Source organism: Bemisia tabaci, chromosome 1 (assembly GCF_918797505.1).
Source record: "Bemisia tabaci chromosome 1, PGI_BMITA_v3".
In the NCBI taxonomy this organism is placed as follows: Eukaryota; Metazoa; Arthropoda; class Insecta; order Hemiptera; family Aleyrodidae; genus Bemisia; species Bemisia tabaci.
The window spans coordinates 73,429,142-73,453,193 of record NC_092793.1 but is presented as its reverse complement, the minus strand read 5'-3'; the positions used below and the strand labels follow the sequence as shown (position 1 = coordinate 73,453,193).

The window sequence follows — 24,052 nt, the reverse complement described above, 5'->3', positions numbered from 1 at the left end:
CTTTTACACAAGTTTTTGTGTGGATGGTGTGCAATTCGTGATTCTGGAGGCTCCTAAAGGCGCTAAAACGACCGTTCGGCCGATCGAATCACTTGAATCGCGATCCCTCACTTGTGACTTTCACACGAGTTTTTGTGTGGATGGTGTGCAATTCGTGATTCTGGAGGCTCCTAAGGGCGCTAAAACGACCGTTCGGCCGATCGAATCACTTGAATCGCGATCCCTCACTTGTGACTTTCACACAAGTTTTTGTGTGGATGGTGTGAATTTCGTGATTCTGGAGGCTCCTAAGGGCGCTAAAACGACCGTTCGGCCGATCGAATCACTTGAATCGCGATCCCTCACTTGTGACTTTTACACAAGTTTTTGTGTGGATGGTGTGCAATTCGTGATTCTGGAGGCTCCTAAGGGCGCTAAAACGACCGTTCGGCCGATCGAATCACTTGAATCGCGATCCCTCACTTGTGACTTTCACACGAGTTTTTGTGTGGATGGTGTGCAATTCGTGATTCTGGAGGCTCCTAAGGGCGCTAAAACGACCGTTCGGCCGATCGAATCACTTGAATCGCGATCCCTCACTTGTGACTTTCACACAAGTTTTTGTGTGGATGGTGTGCATTTCGTAATTTTGGAGGCTCCTACGGGCGCTAAACCTCTAATCGACCTAAAGGCGACAGGCACTCTGAAATTATGGAATTTAACCTTTAAAAGCAATTTTTTACCACTTCATTGACACCTTACCTTAAAGATCAGTAATTTGACGCTTTAATTAACATCTTGTCTATTAAAGCAATGATTAAGACCTACACCCGTGTGATGAGTCCCTGAAAAGTCCTCGGTATCGGAAGGTGAACCACGAAAGCGGCAAAGTCCTCGTGACACCGTACTTAACAGTTAAAGCCTTCATTGGCATCGATAAAAGGGCACATTAAGTGCGAGGTTTGGGGTTTTAAGCCTGCAAGTGATAGCTTGACGTAATTTAGTACGTTTTATCGGGAAACCGAGGTTTTAGGGACTGCTCTGCAGTAGAACAATCCTTAAGAAAACGTCGGATATAAAATTTCAGACTAAAACTTCAAATTCTGATGTTCATTTTGTTACATAATAAATTTTAAGGAATGCATCTTAAAGAAAATTGTACGAGAAAACCGATAAAACACCTTTCAAATCTTCACGTCTCGTATTGAAAAACACATAGGTTTTTAAAGCTTTTACATAAAGTCCGACATCTTCCATTTGTTTGTCCCACTGTGCGCCGGCCGATCTTCAACTGTTCGTTAAAACCTCTCGATACCGCCGAATATCCGGGGGTCGGCGGTGCAATACCGAGTGTGCTTTGACGGGACCCCGTTTAAACCTAAGCGGAAATCGGAAAAATATGACTTGAAATGGCAACGCTCCGGACTTCAAGCGGTCTAAAGACGTAATCCGAGGGGCGGATGTACGAAGTTCACTCTCCCTCTGTCCGCAAAACCTAGGCAATGAAAGGCAGAAGAAAAGACCCAGTTTCGTGACGCAGATGTTGGAAAAATCGTGTTTGTATTTTTTTTTTTTTTTTTTTTTTTTTTTTTTTTTTTTTTTTATAATAAATACTATAAAAAATTATAGTTACGTTTTTAAAATTCTATAAAACTTTCACTTGATAAATTTCAATTTTTAAGCAAAAACAAAATTACCTCAAATTTAAAAATATAATTTTTCTTCAAAAAAGTTCTAAAAGAGTCCAATTATTCTTGTATCTCTCTATTTACTAATGTTAATGATTAAATCTATTCTTTTAATTTGTAAAATTAACGCATCTAGAATTGCTGATTTAGTAGTACCTCATTTAAAATTATTAAATATATTCTTCTATCTCTCTACTTACTGATGTTGATTGAGTCAAAACTTAGAACAAGAACTGTTCAGTTCGATGCCGCGGGGAAAGAAAGAGAAATTTAATTTTGGAAAGAGGGAAACCGGATGCAATGATCTGAAATACGCAGACTCTAAGTAAGATTTCCCCGGGACGTCATACCGTACACTGAGAAAAAAACTTTGGACGTATGAATCGAACACACGGTGCTCAATATCGGCTGTATTGCTCGGTTTATGCGACCACTCTCTCGGTTCTGAAACCGTATATTCGGTTCCTGTAACCGAGCATTTCATGCAACGAAAAAGCTCGATTGCATAATCCGAGGATACAGTTTCCAGAACCTAGAGAGCGGTCGCATGAACCGAGCAATACGGCCGATATTGAACACAGTACATTCGGTTCATACGACCAAAGTTTTTTTCTTAGTGCACGTTATGTATAAAAAATAGCGTACTTCCAAGGCTATTCTTTAAAGCTTATCTCGAATTTCCGAACAATTATTTTATAAAAAAATCCGTGCGTTTTCCGTGATTCCGTTTCGACCTTCCAAAATCCGTGCTCTTTCAGTGTCCCCGTACTTTTCCCGTATAGAAGCCACCCTGTGGGTGTGGTTACGACTGCCGGAAAGGCGCCATAAAAGCCAGGAAATTCCGGCAACGTCGCTCCGCGGTTAAGGCCCTCTCCGTTTCAAACCTAGCCGCGCTCCGGAGAAATAAAGACGGATATATTCCTCGACGCCGCATAATCTGTTGATTACATTCAAATTGTCTTCCCGGAGGTCACTAACTCAGCTCCACGCCAAAATAAGTTAGTCGCGCCCTCCGAGCTGTGCACACCCCGCGAGATTTCGCCCCTCCCGCACCCCCCCCCCCCGACTTGCGGTTTCTTTTCTCGAGTATCCGCTGTCGTCCTCAGGAGAAACAACGGATGCACATGGTGCTTTAATGGGATATACGCGATTCTTCGGGCCCTTTGTCTTCCCTTCCGCCCGATTCAGTTGCAGACTTAATATTAGATGAATGATGGGCTCCCGCGTCCGTCGGCACTCTATTATTTTCCCCGCTTTCTATTATGGCTCCTCGCGCCCGTCTTTATGTTTTCTGGATTAACTTCCTCTTTTTTATGGCGGCCAGGTAAGCAGTTTATTTTCGGCGGGGCAAAAGAAGGGGATGCGAGTTCCACCGGTTGGGCTAATAGAATCACCGGGAAAGTGTCCTCGGTTCTTCTACTGCCCTGTCCGACTGAAACGTCCTGATTTTAATTCTCTCCTAAAGAGAGAGTAAAAAGGAAGGGCTCAGTAAAGTCACGCAGTTACAAATAATTTAAAGGCGAGCTTACTCTTGCCCAAGGACAGAGCAGAAAAATTTGGCTCATGCGGTTCACGTCTTCCTTACAAACACCGCGCTGAGGTTAAGATTGCTAAAATTTCGAGAAGCCGCACGGACAATATGACAGGGAAAAATTCATTAGAATACTACAACAATTGATTGCGATACTATCACAATTAATTTGAAACGCCCATATCAACCAGTAGCACATTCTCTATCGAAGACGTTAGTTATCTTGACCGAAGTTTGGTTTCTAAGATCGACACTCTTGATTACCTAAATCAATTCCGCTGAAAGATTTCCCTCGGGCTAGGCTGATGCCCTCAAAAAAATCTAGAAAAAATGAATGAAAATGTGTGCAAGGAAGGTGATAAAAAGGTTATAGCGAAATTTCAGAATAAAAAGCATCCCTGACTTAAATTTTATTATTGAAGAAATTTTCCGAGTGTGCAGTGGGCCATTTTTTTCCGCGAGTGTCGAAAGAAATTAAGTTAGAAAACGGCAATGAACAGGATTTTTTCGATCCTTTTCCCCCTCCTACCCTGGTATACGGCATACCCGTGATGTAGCTCGAGATCCCCCTCCCTACCCAACATAATTTATGGACGACCTTTTCGTGGTCGCGAAATCCATTGACCATTAAGACTCGTCGCGAAGCAAGTTAGGGGTGATTTTGCAGCCCCATGATGAACGAAATCGGATTAAACCGTTTGCTAAAAGCTAATGAAAGTCCTGAGTGAAAGAGAGGAGAAAGCTGCCTGTAAACAATGTAAACCGGGAAGCGGGAATGCATAAATAACAGATTTAAATAAATTTTAATAAAATTATTGCTCTTTAAGAAACTTTGATAAGACTTGATGTCCTCGGGGTTGCATAATCAATAGGCGTCTCGCCGGTTGCGAACAGTGTCGGGACTATGCACAAACAACCACCCTCCCTCCGCCGTCAATTGCGTTTTGCGGTTTGCCTACCCAGGCATGAGTCGAGAGACGCAGAGTTGCGTATTGCCTACCCAGGCTGGAGTGAGAAGCTCTGACGCGCTACGGAAGAACACCGAATGAAACATTATAGTGTTGCCAGGTTAACCCCTCTCATTGATATTGAAAATAACTCATGCATATGTTTCCATCAGACTTCATGTGGACAAAATCTGTGATTGGTCTTTGTACACGGTGAAAAAAACTTCCTGCGTGGGACCCGAAGTTGAGGTCATATGGATCTCTGAAGTTTTAGGATCACGTATCTAAAAACTTGAGGTCCAGCTGCCGAAGTTCGGGTCAGACATCTGAAGTACTTCGATATAAACCGAAGGGTTCGGGTCACACATCTGAAGTACCCCACATACCGAAGTGCTTCAGATGTCGGACCCGAACTTCGGCAGCTCGACCTCAAGTTTTCGGGTGCGTGATCAGAAAACTTCAGAGATCCATATGACCTCAACTCCGGGTCCCATGCACGAAGTTTTTCCCTCCGTGTAGAGGTCTTGATTAACAGTTTTCATTGATCAATAAATTAATCATTTTCTAAGGTGCAGTTGTTACCCCCGGCACCATTTTCTGGGACATTACATTGGTACGTTTGAGTGTGTGTCGGAGACAACACACTCGCATTCAAAATCTTGTTAAGTGACCTTGCCTAGTGAAGTCATCTGGCGGCATTTGCCATTTAAACACACGTATTTCAGCAGATTACATAATTTTGTCATATCTTCTCCAATAATTGTTCAATTCATGAACCAATGGTATCCTCGTGTTCAGCTCACTCAGTAGTTTCCACTTGAACACAAAATTCATCAAATTTCTGACCCCTGCAAATTCTCATTTGGACGTATTTACGCTAAAAGGAGCTATGTGCATAGGGTTGGTCGTGAGACATAGTGCCTTTTGACATAAATACGTTCAATTCCATTCCTCTTTACTTCAGAGGAGTTATTATTTTGTTAGTTTTTATAGATTTTGTGAGTTCTGTCATTTCACTGGGGAAAAAAACACATTGGATCTAGAGTCCAGACTCTTGAGAACATTGACAAGAAAAAATACTCTTGATTCAATCAGATTTTTGCTTGGATCAAAAGGAAATCCGCTCAAATTAAGAGGCTTGGTCCTTGATTTAAGCTTAAATCTGATTGCATCAAGAGTATTTTTTCTTGTCAATGTTTTCAAGAGTCTGGACTCTAGATACAATGTGTTTTCCCCCCCCCCCCAGTGTTTATATATTATATGGAATAAGATTTGGAAAATTGAAGCTTCGAGGACTCTAAGGCGCCAAGAACTCCGATTTCACGAGAGGACATTTGGTGACGTTCGACAGTCTTACGACGTTTCTCCCCGGCGGCGCGGCGCGACGAGGCCGGCGTTTCATTTCCGCATCACTCCGGAGACGGAGACGGCGGCGAAGGGTTGAGGCCGTGTTGCGACAAAATGAACTGCCGGCTGATTAAATTAATTACTAAATTAATTAAAGAACAAGCGGGGGACAAAGAAACGCGCAGTCGTCGCTGGGGGGCTCCGCCGACGCGTGCGGCCGGGAGTCGATCGCCCCGTCATATTCCCCCCTCGTCATCCCCGCCCCTCCCCCGTCACCGCTCCCTGTTTCGATTATTATTCCCGCCTTAATTGGTGTAAATTTAAATTGCTACACGCTCTTTAGTGCCGGTGCCCGAGGAGGGGGGGGGGGGGGGGTCGCGCTCCTCAAACATTGCGCAATGATCGCGGCTGCATTGGCCATTGGCGAGCGGCGTTGTCAATTGAACGCATTTCTACCGAACGGAACTATGTGCATTGCGACGTGAGCCCTGCGATGTATACATTCTAAAGAGTCTCAGGGCTCATGTCTTATTGCACATAGTTCCGTTTGGCAGAGATACGTCCAATTTGCAGTGAGAACCGCTAGATCTCATGCAGCGAATAGGGTGTTTCTTGGTTGAGGAAAATTGCGGGGAAAAAATCACGGACTTCACGATGGACAACTACCACCTCCTTGGTCCCACATTTGAAATTCGACATTTTAATTTGAAATTCAATAAATATGAAAATAAATTTTTCATCCTCGACATTTCTCCTGCACGATTGGAGCAATGGAGATTACTACTAACTACCATGGATATTGACGTTTTATGTTAATGTTTTTATTAAACGTTGGTTACGACGAATTCGAATTTCACGATCATATGAAAATCGAGTCCATTAATTTGTAACATACTGGTAGTGGCTTGATTAACTTGATAAGTGGGTATGTAGCCAAAGTATGCTAACAAATGGGTAAGAATTATCTTGCATAAAACTGTTTTATTTAATTATAATTTTGGACCTATAACTACAAAAACCCATTTTTATGCAAGTTAATTCTTGCAAATTTTGCATGCGGAATTGATATCCGCGATGCTTGCGGTAGTGTTTTTGGTGGCAAATATGCACCATTTGACATCGCTGCCGTGATGCAACACGGCTCACACGAACTCCGAAGATCTCGTGGTAAACACGATTGTAAATCCAACGTAGAAAACTGGTGAGAACTAACAACTGCACCTGTCCGTTGTTCCTCAGAAAACCAGAGCGCCTGCAATATTTTGGTATGCAACATAGACATCATGAGAACACGAATAGTTGCATCCAAACCTAACCATTGAAGAAGCTGGAGCGCCTGACATTTTCTCCGCGTGTGGTATCAAAATATGCCGATCACTAAATTCATACGTCGTTGTTGCAAGAAGATATAGATATTTAATCAAAGTGAAACAATAAATGAGTAAATTAATACTACATATCGAAATAAAAAGGAAATTATTCACGATGCAACTGTTTTGGCAGGGCTTTTCAATCGAGCAGTGTTCTTTCACCACTCTGTATTGTTCAAAGTGTAAAAAACTTGCGATAGCCGAGCCGAATCGCCAATATTGAGATAGTGATATTTTCATTCTGGAAGGATTGTCACAATGACGACACATAAAACGGGAAGTTTGAATTCATGCATCGAAAAACATTGATTTCTGTTTTAGGGTTTTTTTTTTTAAAGTAATTTTTGTAGTGCAAATCGTGTTCTACGTGAGTTATTATAAGAATATAAATATCGTAATGCTTTTTGCACCTTGTCTAAAGGTCTATTGAGATTGTGTTAAAAATATTGTTTTGCGCATTATTGCCGAAAATGAATTCATAAATAAATGCTTGCAATCACATTGAGTTAAATTCACGGTACTGCTCGCAAATAAGATTACCACAGATTAAATCATTTTAAGTCATCTGCTGGTGACATTCGACACTTTTTGTGGTCCTTGACGGTCCCATAGAATAGCTGAGCTAATCTGCAAAGTGCCCTGGGTGCAAATGAATCTCTCTTTAAAGATTCTATACCAGAAATATAGGTTCTCCTCAATTAAGGGTCTTTGAGGGTCTCTAATTTGATTGAGGCATTTTTCGGTAAACGGGCGTGCTAAGATTGTTCAGCTTACCCGACACTTCTGCTATGAATTTTTCTCTCAATCTGTTCACAGTTCTTTCTCACTATTGTCAAGGAGTAAATCGACTATGCATGACTGTTATCTGCCGCAAAACGCTAGAAATATTTTCACAATTTTAGCAGCATTCCAGACCTCATACGCCCTTTCACCGAAAAATGCATCAATCACATTTGACAGTAAAAAATTCCTAATACAGCAATGTTTGTAAAGATTGTACCACTCCTACATTTACAATAAAACAGATAAAAGTAGATTAGCGAGTGAAATATAAAGGGAAAGTTTCTCTTTTGAGAAACAAGTTTATGATGAAGAAAAATAAACTATTCCAATCTTTAGTTTTTTTCTCTTTTTTAGTGACATGAAAAATGCTGCATAATTTTGGCGGTACTGTTGTTCAGTAGTTCCTCACTGAAAAAAGCAGTCTCTTTAAGTTTATCTGAAATGAACTTCAAACTGCGAGTCGGGCGGAGAACTCGTTCACTCGAAAACCGTCTGATATCATCGTGAAAGGATAATTTTTCCAGTTGCAACGGAATGAGCTTTTACTCGCTGTTTAGTCCACGTCAAAAGGTCGTCCGGAAGAAAAATCGCAGGGCGAGAAGTCGGGTGTTCCCGCGCTTTTGCGACCGATCTCCACTCGGAGGGGTGATATTTCCCTCCTCGTTCGGCGAAGATTTATACAATTCGACGGAGCCGTTGCCGCCATAATAAATTGAGCCTCTCGATTTTCGAGAGCCATCGCGCCGAGGCTGTGGGCTCCGGGGCGCGAAAAATCGATGGCAAATTGGAAATTACGGTCTTTAATCACGTCGTCTTAGCCTCTTTCTTCTCGCCCCGGACCGGCCCGCTTCGATATCCGCCAAGTCGAAGTTCGATCACGATATGACGGTCGTTCGGCCCTTGTCCAACTCATTAACGGATCCAGCAAATTGGCAACATTGTTTTTCTCCATATAAACCTATGGAAATATATCGATTCTTGGCAGTGGCGAGGCGTGAAAAATCTATTATCGATAGTTCCCCTTTTGAAGATATGGTAAAGGATCGATAATTAAGGTTTCCGTTGCGGACACCCTTTCTATCGATCCTTTTCCATAGGTTTCAATGAAAGTTCGATCGATAAATCGCAAAGCATGCGCCGCGCCACTGATTCTAAGATAGGGTGCAGCACCGGCGCCGATTGCCGAGGAGGCAGAAATTTTTAATGATGAATCGGAAGTGCTCGACAAATGAGTTATTAAAACGTCCTTCGCACTCCGCGCCGGAGCCGAGATGATAAAATATTCCACCGTAATTGTGATTCTCCTTGAAAAAGTCCAAGCTCCGCCCTCCCGCCTCACCCCGCATCTGCGATGTATCGATTAAACTGCCATTAAAACCTACGGAAAGGATCGGTGAACAGGGTGTTCGCATCGAATACCTTAATAATCGATTCTTTATCATAGCTTCAAATAGGGAGATATCGAAAATCGATCATTCACGCCTCGCCACTGCCCCGCATCCTCCGCGTTTCAACTACCCTCGTGTAGTGTGTTTTCTACCTAATAGATCAGAGTAGGTCAGCGGGGTGATTATTGCAATTTATAGACAAAGCAATAGACAAAGGAGACAAAAGAGATATCGAGGGATCCTATTGGTGGAAGAGGGTGGTTGCAATGAACAAAGGACTAGGTGATAGACTAACTGACGGCAACCCACGAGAGACCCGATAGTTAGTCCATCATTTTCTCCCTTATTCTATAGGAACCACCCATTTCAACCAATAGGATTGCTTTATACTTCTTATGTCTTCTTTGTCTATTGCTTTGTCAATAAATTTCAATAATCGGCCCGCAGTGGCGTGGCGTGCTTTGCGATATATCGATTGATCTGCCGTTTAAACCTATTAAAAAGGATCGATAGACAGGGTGTTTGCAGCGAACACCTTAATAATCGATCCTTTACCATAGGTTTAAATGGCAGAACAATCGATACATCGCACTTCACGCCACTGGAGTAGGTTTGTTGTGACTGGGTAGGCTTTGTTTCAAAATTAGTTAGTTGCATAAGTCACAACATCTTGTTTTGATGCTTGATTCTTGTGAAGCAGCTACACACAAAAAGATCTATCCAAACAGCAACACTCTAGGTTCAATATCAAACAAGGTATCACGCTTTGAAGAAGTCCGCTTTTGACGTCATCCACCGCAGTGACATACTTGGTTTCTTCCACCTTGCTTTCATTTGTCAGGGAGACACACAATTTCCCTGGTTCCTCAAAATGAAACTGGATGAAAGCAATTTACGGTAGATGAATCACTACCGCGGTGGATGACGTCATAAACCGAATTTTTCAAAGGGCGGTACTTCGGTCAATACTGAACAAAGTGAGTTGCTGTTTGGACGGATTGATTTTAGCTGATCTACAAGAATGAAACATCAAGATACGATTACGTGACCTCTGCAACTGACCCATTGCAAAATCACTTCTGTGCGGTGTGAGGAAAAATGAACGTTTATATGGTGTTGTCGGTCAGTCAAATCGTCGCTACTCTGACGTAAGGGCGTATCTTGATTTCGACGTAAACCCTGCTGTCCAAAAAACCCCATGGTTTCCATGTGGAAATCGAGATACGCCCTTACGCCAGAGGAGCGACGAAATGACTAAAAAAAGAGCAAATCATAAACCTAACAGGGATACTTCAGGCATTGCGCAATGCGTGAAGTATCCCTGTTAGGTTTGTAGGCGCCAATGCGCGTATCGCGCAATGCGTGAAATATCCCTGTTAGGTTTGTAGGCGCCAATGCGCGTATCGCGCTGGCAGCAGTCATGCCGCGGCCGCTCCGCACTGTGTTTGGCTCTAATTTTTAAGGTAATTCGACGGACGCTATTTTTTGTTTTAAAGTGACGTGCGATATATCACATCGACTATTATTGTTGTTGTATTATTATTTCTACATCAAAACACGATTCTGTCACCAGCACAACTGATCCATTGGACAGTGGACTAATTAATTTATATGAGAAAAGACCGGAAAAAACTTCTTCCACAATGTGGAGAGAAGTAAAATCTAGGGCAGAAAATTTAAAGTGACATACCTTCAATGATTGGCGTCCTTGGCGTGTAAGCTGCATCTGGAAAGAAAAAATAAAGATAGAATTTATTGAAATGTTCAGAATAAAGAAAGGTTGGATCAATGATAAATACCGCTAAAAGCATAGGTAGACATCACTCAATGCACGATAAATTGTAATTTCAAAGAAATTTCTGTAAAAAGCTTGCAAACACAGTGAGAATGAATTTCAAAAACCGCTTTCCTCCGAATGGAGACCCGTTTTCAGAGTTTTCGATTATTTTAAATGTGAAAATTCGAAGCGCGGTTTCTATGAATGCGATGGAGCCAGGCATAATGCAACTCAAAGTGAGAGAGAAAATAAGACAGGTGTATCACGGCTCATGTAGAAGGTTTAACTCTGCATTATGTGTGCAAACTCCAAAAATTCCGCAAACTGACTCTTTGGCAGCAGTTCTTAGTTAAACAACGAAAAATATGAATACGAATTCGAGAAAAATGCTGAAATAGTTTTCGCGGCTGTTGCTGCCCCTCAAAACAATTTAGTCACTAATATGATACGAGTTATGGTTTCAAAATTTGACCCAATGGTTGGCCACAATTTTGACCAGACTTTGACGAAGTGAGTATTAAAAAGTGGAAAACTGCAAATCGAAGTTTTCGACCTCAACCCGGTTGTATCACAACACTGAACAATTTACAATTGGATTGCATTTTGCAAAAAGGAACCAGGAGCGTTCTAATGCCGCTAAGATTGAGCAACGATTTTTACTTTGCAGATATAAACTGAGCATCTAAACAATGTCCATCTTTACTTCCAATAAGCTATGAATTCAAGATGAAAATTACCTTTGTAGATTCAATTTTATTCATGAATTTAGGAATTTTTCGCAAAGAATGTAAACTGCACAATCCTACACGGAAAAAAAAATTGCTGATTCAACGATTCAATTGCTAAAAAAAGTGAGTGCAATGTTTCAACGCAGATTTCACAACAAAAAAATGCTACTTTAACCACCCCCGTGGTTAAATTAGTTTACAACGTGGTTAAAGTAGCATTTTTTTGTTGTAAATTTTGCGTTGAAACATTGCACTCACTGTTTTTAGCAATTGAATTGTTGAATCAGCAATTTTTTTTCCGTGTAGCAACATTGTAATGCTCTTGGTTCCTTTTTGCATAATGCAATTCCAATAATAATTTCTACTTGATGCTAATTTGGCTGATTCCATTAAAATGGTTATGATTCGGGAGAGGAATCGGCAGCGATTGGTAAAATTTGAAGGCGAGGGAGAACCGAATCTATCGGTTGCAGAAAGCAGTTGAAATCTCCGAGCTAGGCAAATTTTACTGTAAAACTTCCTCCGGCGTTTACGATGCAACCGAAGAGTGCATCGCTTGCGCTCACCGACCAACAACCAACGTGTGTTGGGGTAGGGCTTCCCCTCCGCTGTCAAGCACGCCCCGCACGCTAACTTTAATTAGCTCTCAGACATTGTCAGGCTGGCGAGGAGGAGGGGCGGTCAGTAAACTTTTGGCGCGGGCTTACAAGTAATGAGCCGATTGCCAGGTTGTGCGTAAAAACCGGCTAATTTACGCATTCGGAGGATAGTTTGCCGCGCCGAATGGCAACGTTGGAATTGGACGGCGCCGATAACCCTGTTAGTGATAAGCGGAAACTGATGAGTCAAATGTGAGACTCTCGCGGCTTTGGGCGATTCGCGAATCGCGGCCTCGCTTAATCGTCGCAGCTCGAGTACATTAGCGAATTCAGCAAATTGGCAACATTGTTTTTTCTTCATTTAAACCCATTGAAATGTATCGATCCTTGGAGGGACCAGGTGCTCCGACAAAAATCGATTATTTAGCGTAGGTTTAAATGGAGGAAATCCGGTGTTGCCAAATTGCTGGATCCGTCTCTACTCGAGTAGGGTATGAACATGTCGAAATATGAACCTCTTAAGGCCCAGAAGGACATCCGATCTGCCGACAAGAAAACACTAGGAAAGTGTTGCTGTCGACTCTCACATTTAGATATCAAACCAAGATGACCGACAATACCTGTAAATAAGCGCCCCTCTGCTCGACTGAAGGAATTCATGTGAAAAAACAACATTTGAGAGACTTGGAGGACAAGGCGCATAAGTGCAGTTTTTGCTATTCCGAGAAATACCTGTTAGAAGTTTTGAAATTACATGGATCCTTAGGGTGGAAAGAAAGTTCAAACTAACTTTTTGATGCTAAAAAATTGGAATTTTGGAGCGAATACATTCAGCACAATCCGGCGTTGAGCGATTTGTCTCGGTCGCCGTCAACCAGTAATCCATAACGCAAGCGACAAGTGGATAGTAGCGTATAAAGCCCCTTATCTACATCCCGACATGAGTTCCTGCATCGTGGCGCTGTCATATGATCGATGGCTCCTACCACAGGTGAGATAGGCATCTTCCACTTAACTCCATCGAATCCGGTAGGTAAGTGCAAAGAGCCCATAAAGTTTAATGCACTGCACGAGCCAGGCTCGTAAACCTGGGTGACGTCTTTCGCCATTGCAACAAGTAGGAGACGCCCGAGGCGCACTCTGGCGGGTGTAAAAAATAAACGCAAATCCGACACGATACGCGGGTCTTGGGTCCGCGCGATCAGCCAGCCGTGGGCGTGATTAAAAGCCCTTTCAAAGGCTTTTCCTGCCGGGGATCCCGCGCACGTTTGGAGCGTTGCCACGTCCCGACAGGGTCCAAAGGGATTAGCGCCGTGGATCCAGGCGGGAAAATGGTCTTCGCAGGTTAGGCCCTTTCCCTCAGAGACGAGCAGGGACAACGTATTGCAGAGATTGCTATCTTCCCTGTAGTGTGAGAGATACTTTCGGGAGGCAACGCTCAGCGCACCTTAATGATGACTCATGACTAAACAGTTGAGCGATGGGATTAGCAATCTTGCCCTTGTTTCCAAAAACTAGCCTAGCAAAGTGTTCACCCCGACATTCATCAGTCATCAATTGGTGAATTTTACTCTCACCGAGTTGCTCATCAATGATTATTACGTAAAAAATACCTCGGACTCTCGAACTTAACTTTTGCCTCACCCACACATCATATTCATTACATTGTTAGTGCAATATCTCTACAACATATTGTCTTTGGACTCCGGAGCCGTATAAACTGTGTTACCAAAGAGACCGGTGACGCCTAAATTCTCAAAATCGAATTTCTCTCGAAAATACAACAATCTAATTTAAATGAATCGACTGATTTTGCTAAAACTGCAAAATTCTTCTCATAGTTGAAAAAATAAAAATAATGATAAAACAGGGGGAAAATAATACATGGGACCCTTTTCTGCCAATTCCTGACCTTAAACTTTGTTTGAGACTTGTCTAAAATTTAACCACGTTAGCACGCAGAAAATAGCACAAACTGTTTTCTTCCTCTGTATAAAACTTTCGTCATTAAGTCATGAAGTATAACTCGTTGATTTTAATCATTCGAATACATTTTAAACGTTTTTTGCAAAAATTTGGACAGTTTTACAACAGACGCTGGATCAATTCAATAAGACAGAGTTTACACTCGTACAAGCGATGGGGTACGCGCCAAATTAACGTTGCTTTATCCACGGAAGTTGAGAGTGCATTTTCATTTGTAGTATGCTTTTATTATTCATTTTAAAGACTTTTATTTAAAAAAAAAGAGGTGGTGTCAAAATCATTAGGTTGAAAATTGATATGATCTAGTACGATACAAGATTCATACATAATATTGATCGAGATATCACGCTTTGAAAAATTCCGCTTATGACGTCATCCACCGCAGTAGTGACACCCTTGGTTTCTTCCACCTTGCCTTCATATGTCAGAGAGACACACAATGTCCCTGGTTCCTCAACTTGAAACCGGATGAAATCAGTTTGCGGTGGAAGAATCACTACCGCGGTGGATGACGTCATAAACCAAATTTTTTAAACGCTATACTTCGGTTAATACGGAACAAAGTGAGTTGCTGTTTGGACGGATTGATTTTAGCTGATCTACAAGAATGAAACATCAAAATACGATTACGTGACCTCTGCAACTGACCCATAGCAAAATCACTCCTGTGCGGTGTGAGGGAGAATGAACGTTTAGATGGTGTTTATCGGTCAGTCAAATGACTAAAAAAAGAGCAAATCATAAACCTAACAGGGATATTGCGTGTACGCAATGCGTGAAGTATCCCTGTTAGGTTTGTAGGCGCCAATGCGCGCATCGCGCAATGCGTGAAGTATCCCCGTTAGGTACAGATACAAGATTCATACAGGGAAGAAAAGATGAAAACTCAGACGGATGACTATTGTAGAATGTTGCATGTTCTCCACCCTACCTCAAAAATTGAAGGCGAGACAACAATGTGGCTAACACATCGTGATGCCAAATTTGGCTGGCTATGCGGTCAAATAAAGGAGAAAAGATGATAAACAACGAGCTACACGCAAATAATAGAATCAATATGATTCAATTTAATAAGCAAAAAGAAAGGATGACAGATATAAACTCGAACAAAAAACGTCATCCTTTCTTTTTGTTCAATTGCTTGCTTTTGGCATCATCGTAACATCGTGTAATTGAATTACATTGATTATGAAGTATTGGCTCTTAGCTCCATTTTTATAAAGGTTTTATCCTTATTGTGGCTAAACTTTGTACCCCCTTCATATTAAGTTTGCTCCCTCAAATTTTTAAGTCAGAAAACGCGGGTCGATTTTTGAAATTTATATACAAAGCGATAGACAATGAAAAAAATAGGGATATGAAGGGATCTTATTGGTGAAAGCGAGTGGTTGAAATGGATAAAGGAGGTAGGTGATAGACTAACTGTGCAACCCACGAGGGACCCTATAGTTAGTCCATCATTTTCCCCCTTAGTCTATAGGACCTATTCGTTTCAACCAATAAGATCGCTCTATATTCCATGTGCCTTTTATGTCTATCGCTTTGTCTAACAAATTCAACAACAAGACCGCTGGTTGTGTGAAAAGCGACGAAAATCCATGAGATAAGGGACCCTGGTTTGGCATCAGCGCGCGACTTAGGTAGGTTTAAGTAACACGGATTGGACAGTGCTCAAAAAGACGCTTAGCGGAGGCCATTAAAAAGGCAGTGCAGCAGAATTATGACGGGGGGAGGACGCGACGGGCCCTTCGACACGGGACGGCCAGGGACGAGGGTCCTCCCCGAGCATTTGCGGAGATTAAAAGAGGACCCTCACGCATTTAATGAGGGACAAAACACGCCGTAAACTCGTCTTACGTGGACTCAGCACTAGTGCTGCCGCAGCGGTTGTCACCGACACTAAATAAGTCACGCGCTTCTCATACACACGCCGCGCTGCCGGCTTGTTTCCTCGGTGGCGATTAGGTATTTCACAATTTTTCCTACGTGACGATCCTCTTAGGTCCAGTTACACGATCAGATTGAGCCATCAAATTGGGCCTCTCATTGGTCGCATCCTCACCTCAGGTCCACCAATCAGAGCTTCAGTTTGATGGCTCAATTTGATCGTGTAACTGAACCTCTTCACATGTAAGGAACGTACAAGTTGAACTTTTGAGAGCACCAATCAACGAGTGCGTACGTGCAAACAAAATGCTTCATAAGCTGATAATCAGCAATTGGGCGATATGGGGACTTGATTTAAACTTCGCGATTTTGAATTAGAACAATCAGAAGAAATTATGCAACATCAAATTATCCGTAAGCGGGTTTTTTTTTTTAGAAATATGGCTGCCAATAGTGTGCTGAAAGAGATGAAGGTCATAGATATTTCTGTTACTTGAAGTTGTAGAAAAAGTGTGCAGAAATTCAAAATGTGGGCGCCTTCAATTCGAGTGATACTTCCAGCTTTGCCGGAGAGTTAGTTTAGTTGCGTGACCTAACTTAACCCAACCAGGCTCTGTTGCAACCGATTCCCAAGCTATTTGACCGATCAGAATTTCATAAAACTCAGGCATATTTAATTACTACAAACTGCACAGACAGAATTTGCTCCAACGTTCCGGAATGACTTTTTAGGCATTATTTTTTACAAGGAGACTCATCAAATTGTTTTGCGCGAAATTATGTGGGAAGCATTTTTAGTCTCTCGCTCCTAAAATACAGTGATTTCTAGGTAGGGCTAGAGCACTTTCTTTGTTTAAAAACAAAAAAAAAACCTCTTCTGCTTAGGGCGGTTATCCATAAATAACCAACTAAAATTTTCTGCGATATTTTCTTCAATTTCTTGGCCGGCCAATTTTTCCGTAAAGTTCTTTTCAGTGTCCGGTAGTTTATTTGAAAAGATACAACAAAATAACGCGATTTGGGGGAAATAAGGCTAGAATTGACATTAAACAAAACCTAGACGTTTTACCCCAACTCTTGAACATTTTCAATCGACGACTTAAAATTAAGTCACCTCTCAGAATGAAAATGTTCTGCCTATGAAAAGATATAAATATTAAACTTGAAATCTTTGCATCCGTTTCCTCACGAAGTTCAAGCGAGCGGACGACTCGGCATCGAAGTTGAGGGCGCGTGAAAGAAACTTAGCTTTACTGCGGAAAGCTGGCATCAGCGCACGTTGGACCAACGTATGGAATACACAATATGCACCCCTTTAACGACTCTCTTACGTGGTGATTAAATCCCCGCTCCTCGTATCGAATAAGATAGATGCGAAGGCTCTAATGGGCCCCGGAAAAGTGTTGCGTGTTGCGTCTTGCGCCCCCCTCGGTCCATCATAAACTCCTGCGAATTTGTTACCGGTACGCCTTGCCTGGCGCTGCATCCGCAAGTAGAGATTCCCTCGAAGCGCTCCCCTTTCCCTCGAATCGGCGACATTGTAACACTCGTTTATTCGGCACTGCGGATGAATCATGAGCCTTCGGCTAACCCGTAGACTCCGTAATGGGCGAGGTGTACGAATAAACAGGTTTTTAGATTCATTGGTATTGGAACTTGGAAGAGTGAGAAAACAGCTCGAGCATGAAAATTGTACTTAAACTAGAGCGGTAGAATCTTGACTTCGCACTGGTTCTGCCGCTATAGCGAAGGGAGCAGTAAGTGCATGCTGGGATGAACCTCAAGACACATAAAAGAATGTGCTAATCATGGCTCATACCCAAATACACTTGTGTTGAAGCATATGGAAAGCTTACATTTCATTCAGCCACACTGAAAAAAAAAGTTCGGTAAATCCGACTTGGTTAGGATCATATGGACTGCTTTTTGCAATTCGGAACTATAAATTCTGGTTCTTCTGAGAAAACACTTAAGTGCACAGGGAAACTAATGACACATACGTTGTTTTCAAACCGGGCTAGAATTTATAGTTCCAAATTGCAAAATGTAGTCCATATGGAACCAGTTCTTGTTCGGTACACACAACCGAAATATTCGGTCTGTTCAACCGAATTGTTCGGTTTGTGCGACCGAACCATAATAAATTCTTACAATTCGGTTCAGTGGACCGAACAGTTTGGCTGAGCAGACCGAATAATTCGGTCGTGTGTACCGAACAAAATCGTGGTTCCATATGATCCTAACTAGTTCGGATTTACCGAACTTTTTTTTCAGTGCACGACTCACGGCGCGGCGCTCGCAGCCAAAGTTGCATTTAGTCACGGATTATATGTGTAGCCTAAAGACCAACTTCGATTATTGAAATCTATCATTTTTTATTTCATATTTTTGTTTACTTCAGTAAGAAAGAATTATCGAGGATCAATACATTTTTTCATTTCATATCGGTGGTTTTACTAGTCGTTCAGTGGCGAGGCGTGAATAATCGATTATCGATATTTCCCTATTTGAAGCTATGGTAAAAAATCGATTATTACAGTGATTATTGCGAACACCCTGTTTATCGGTCCTTTTTCGTAATTTTAAACAAGCGATCAATCAATAAATCGCAAAGCACGCCACGCCACTGTAATCGTTCAGCAATGAACGACTTTGTGAACATTTATGGCTCTGATTGACATGTTTGGGTAGGTGAAACATTCCTTTCTGAATTTTCGAGCGCATCAGAAATTGCATTCCAGTAATTATGCTCATTTTTAAAGCGATTCATCACTTTCGAAGGGCTTTCGCTCCCCCCCCCCCCCCCAAAGAGGAGTGAAAATCAAGTTATACGATGACTACTCTTCTTAACTTCTTCAGTCGCAAGCATCCATTAAAAACAAAGGCAAAAACTGCCCAAGTACCCACAAAACTGTTTTGTTAGATTCTGGGTTTTCCGTGATATGAATTTCGCACAGCAATTTTAACGGGCTCATTTACTCGATGCATTTTTGAGGATTCTGGGTTTTTACCTCCATCAAAGTGAAACTAACCATGCTTTTAAATTTCATTCAAACTCGTATTTTTTTTTATTTGAATGGTGTATGAAATAAAATTCACCTATGTTGAAGAGAATAAACAGGTGGCAAAACAAAGGACTGGTCTTTTTAGAGAGGAATAGCAAACAAATAACATCGATTGGAAGTTCACTTTTTTCTATTTTAAATATGCGAGATCAAACGGAATTTACATGATAATTTGAGGCCGAACTCGAATATTTTTCGACCTATATCAAGACCGGCATGAGTGATTTGATCAAATATCTGCTCTGCAGTAATTTAGGTGCCGCCCTGCAGGAGCACACGATTAAAAAAAGCATTTAGAATTTGCATGAACTTGAAAGGTCCATGAAACTAGAAACTTGCGTGCACATTTCGAAAGCTGATCAGAAAAAAGTTCGACGATTGAAATACTGAATTACCAATGAACTGAATTGAGTAGATACAAACCAAGTCAATTTTTTCTTTGGGGGGGGGGGGGGACTACAAGTTACAAGTTTTGAACTAAACATACCGTAATTTTCACCGGAAAAATAATATTAGTGTGAATGTGAGTAAACATTACATGCGACGTAATTGGAGGGGCTTGGTGAGAAATTTATCAGGGTAATGATGATGCTCTGACGTCGGCAATAAATACTAACATATTTATTTAAAAATTCCCCTTTTCCCTTTATCCACTGGGAAACTATCTGTTGGCGACTGTCGTTCTGAAACCGAATATGAGAAATTTCATAAACATTTGTGCATCTGCGACAACGAAAGCTTCCCTGATAATAAAATGAAATTTACTTTGACCTTCAAAGCGGCATGGTCTCATAGCAAAAACGTGGTTTACAAATGTGTTGTTGATTTATTAGTAATGAATCTGATCAAAACATGTTTTTATCATTTTTGATAAATTTTTATCCATATAAGAGCAACTTGAGGCACGTGTACCTCTCTTCATACTGAATGAATTGAGGAAGCATATACTCGATAAAAGGCTATTTTTAACTTCTAATACGTGATTCTGCAAATAAAATAGATCAACATTTAACCACCGAAAAATGCTTCGATATAAAACTTTCCAAAAGTTCGTTGAATTCAAAACTTTTGATGGAGCCTTTTGTCAGTCAGCTCGAAACGGTTCGAACGGAAATTGATTTGCGCAGTCACGAATTTCAGTGCAAGTGGTGAAATTATCACGGAGCGAACCGGAAATAGCCGAGTGCAAACGGACCGGAAGTGAGTTGGACCACTTTTCGCTAAGTATTAAAATGCAGCAATTGCGGGCAACGACGCCGAACCATCACTAAAATATTTTACGGCTTACCTACTTAAAGAGCTAGCGATAAATACCGTGAAAGTATCGGTCAAAACTCCCTGAAAAAACTTTTTTCACAAATTCGTTATTCTTTGGGTGTTTTCTTTCGTGAGGTAAGGAACTTTATTACTGGGCAACGTTTAACATTGGACGTTTAACATTGGACGTTTAACACGTTTTCATTGAGTCATGGGTTACTAATAAATTTCAACATTTTCAAGAATGGTGCGATGACAAGCTTCAACAACAAACTTTGGTATCGCTGCAAGAAGAAGCATTTTACGAAAGGGTTTGACGCCCAAAAAAAAGCCTAACGTTTTTTGCTTGCTAAATTTTCCCCCTCGCATTAAAAGACCCCTTACCTCGTTTCCGTCGTTAGATCATCTCCGTCGTAACAGCTGTGAATTCTTATTATTCCGTGAAAAAGCTGTATTTACTGCTGTTTTGGGTGAGAATGGCACCCTCATCTGCCAATATCCAACTTAAAATTTGTTGTCGTAATCGATCCAAAACGTATCCGCAGGAGTATGCAGAACAAAGCGCCTAACATGAATTGTGAAAACCTTTCAAAAGAAAAATTAAAGTTAAATTCATCGATTTTCAACCACCCGAACAATCTGACGCATTCTTGGAATATTATTGACGAAGGAGAGAGGAATGGTTCAAGAAAATGTCCCGCTTGGATTCTTCACCGGGTGTAGCATCTCAAAACTTCATTTTGCGCCTACTCTCTTCGGCAGCACAGATGAACAACGAAAAGCAGTGCACCATTTGACAACACCTATGCCGGTCAAATCCACCAACAACGATGTACGGAGCGTTCGATTGTTGGAGAGCACGGGGGAGGGTGGGAAAAGGGCGGAAAAGGGTGAAGTGAGCGGTGATAACAGGATATCATCCGGGAGGGGAACTCAGCTTAATATTCCACGAATGATAGCTTTAATCCGGGACTTTCTCTCGATTAACCGTTTCAAACGCCCCGTAATCGCCGTCACGCTGCAAGAGGGAAAAATCTAAGCTCCCATCCCGTCTATTCCACTGTTTCGTGCTATTCGTTCGTAGATCGTTTCACAGCCTGATCCAGAGGTTAAGTCTAGTCATGTGAGGCTCATGTGATATAGCGACCACCCTACTGAAGCGATCTTTCCAAGCATCACAACGACCAAGTCCAGAAAGATCATGAGGAAGTGGCGCTCTCTACTGGCAGACATCCAGTTTGTACAAATTTTTGTAAAATTCATTCGTATCAAAGGGTGATGAAATTGCCATATTTTGGTAAAAGCCGAAACGGCAATTTAACCTCCGAAATTTGATGTAACTTTTCTTCTTCCTGAGGCGTGATGTCCGTTTCCAATTAGTAAAATGCCAATAAAAAGTTTAAATATTAAAAGGAGAAAAAGGGGGGGAAGGCTCATATGATATAACTGAGCGATGACGACTTGCAATGGGTCATTTTTATGAGGCAAGGAGTCGCATTTTGATGGCTTAAACTTATGCAATAGATTGGCAACAAATGATCGGATCCGTCCAAGCGCCTAGTTTTTACGTCCAAAATCGTTCTTCCCGAAAAACACAATGTACAACGGCTTCCACCGCAAAAGTACATATGCCAAAAGTTCTTCTACCTTTAATTCATCATTAAGTGATTTGCACATTGGCACTGGTTTAGAATATTTCAAAAGAAGAAGCAAGAAAATACGATTCGACTTACAGCTAAGCAGTCATTTAGCCTGATAGCTAGACTAGGGCTGATAATTAAAATTGATAAATAAAGCTATAGACAAAGAGGACAAAGAGAAAATCCAGAGATATTATTGATGAATGCGGCTGGTTGCGATGGACACAGGAGGTAAGTGTTAGACTAACTTACGGCAACCCGAGAGAGACCCCGTGGTAACTCCGTTATTTTCCCCCGTTGTCAACAACAAACCAGCCGTTTCAACCAATAGCATCGCTCTATTTTCTCTTTGCCCTCTTTGTCCATCGCTTTGTTTATCAAATTCAGTAATCACCCCGCCAGGGCCGCCAAAAAATCCTGTCGTAACAAAATCAGGGTGTCGAATAGAACAGGCTGGCCAAAAATCAGTACTTTCACAGTACTTTTCCAGTACATTCCCAAGAAATTCAGTACCTCCTTGACAGAAAAATGCAGTACTTCTCCAGTATCTTCATTTGACAAAATTCGAAAAATTTCAAAAATTTGAATTTCTCGCTCAAATTGCGACAAAAATTACCAAAAAATGAAAAAAAAACCGGGCCTCCATGCGAAATTTCCACACTTTGTCAGGACTTCCGGACCGCCCTTGAAAAGTCAGCACTATTTCCGGGCTACCCGGAAATTCCGGACTTAGACACCCTGAAAATGCGATGCCCATTTCCCCGGCTCACACGGCGGCAACTTCTTCATTCTCGAGTGAGGCGTCTTTGATACCCGTTGAAATATCATTTCAGCGAGGCTCGCTCCATGTCATCCTCGGTAATAGGAAACGATTATTAAAAATGGATCAGAAAAAAGACCTGCCCGGGCTCCTCACGAGGCGAACGTACATAATTTATGCTGCACTTTTCATTGTGTTTGTCTAACTCGAGTGCACCCTGGTCGAGCCGCCATCGAGACCGCTAACCGAACCTCATTGTGCGCCGGGCCGACGATTCAAAACCGAGTGCATGCGAGCTTCTTTTATTCGGATGAATTATGAATGTTCGCCTCCTTCTTCCTCGTCAAGGTTCAATAACACCGTAAGAACGGCCTCGGGTTGACGTTACGTTGTGTCTCCGGATATTCAATACCCTGGGGTCGGTTTTTAACTCTCAACTTTAACTCCCTGTAATCCCTTTAAAATGCTTCGTTGAAAATAGGCAAATTTTTGCGACAGGATTCGGTTAATTTTTTGGATAGTTGTCTGTTGTATCACTTGAAAAAAAAGTATTACAATCTCAACTATACCTCCAGCTGATTTTGGCGCCAACCATAAGAGTAGCTGCACCAGCTAGAAGTGTAAAGGCACCAGCCAGCGGTATAGTTGTTAGTTAATTCAACCACACTTTTAGCCGACTTAACTATACCTCTGGATTGTGCAGCTACTCTTAATATGTGGCGCCAAAATCAGCTAGGAGTATAGTTGGGATTGTGATACTTTTTTTTCTGTGCACCGTTGGAATTCGGACCAATCAGAATTATCAACCAAATTCTGAAGAAAACGGACCAAATCGTGGATTAGGTTCGAAAGACGACATTAGACATGGGAATAAAAATAGACCGAAGTCCCAAATGATCGCAATCAGAACACTTGATGATTTAAATGTCAAAGGCATTCAAGTGATTTTGCGCAATTTCTCCGAAATCGACAATCGAGGATATTCCAAAATCTGGAAATCCGAAGAAAGTTTATTATATTCGAGGAATTCTCAAGGCAACGCGAATCCTGGATAACATGTAGTTATACCTCTTTCGAATCATTACCCGATTGCATTTCCTTTTCAATTCATACATAGTGGCAAATCCATGTTTTTGTGCATAACTTTCGATTCTAATGCTGGATGAAGCTGTTCGGAAACTGCATGGTGTGACGAACCAGAAAATTGTTTGACCGTCTAGGCCGAGCTTGGGGCTGTTTTAAAGCTCCGAGGTTTCTCCTCCAACTCTTTTAATACGACAAAAACTTCCGACCAATCATAAAACTATAACCAGCTTGTTG

The 24,052-nt window shown here is 41.7% G+C and overlaps 1 protein-coding gene across 1 annotated transcript in view; it reads right to left on the bottom strand.

Annotated features, from left to right (window-relative positions):
• Positions 1-24,052, bottom strand: part of LOC109033114 (agrin) — a 310,568-nt gene that overhangs the window by 251,234 nt on the left and 35,282 nt on the right. Inside the window, exon 3 of the mRNA XM_072296169.1 lies at positions 10,724-10,759. Coding sequence (XP_072152270.1) covers positions 10,724-10,759 — 36 coding nt within the window. The remainder of the gene's footprint in view (positions 1-10,723; positions 10,760-24,052) is intronic.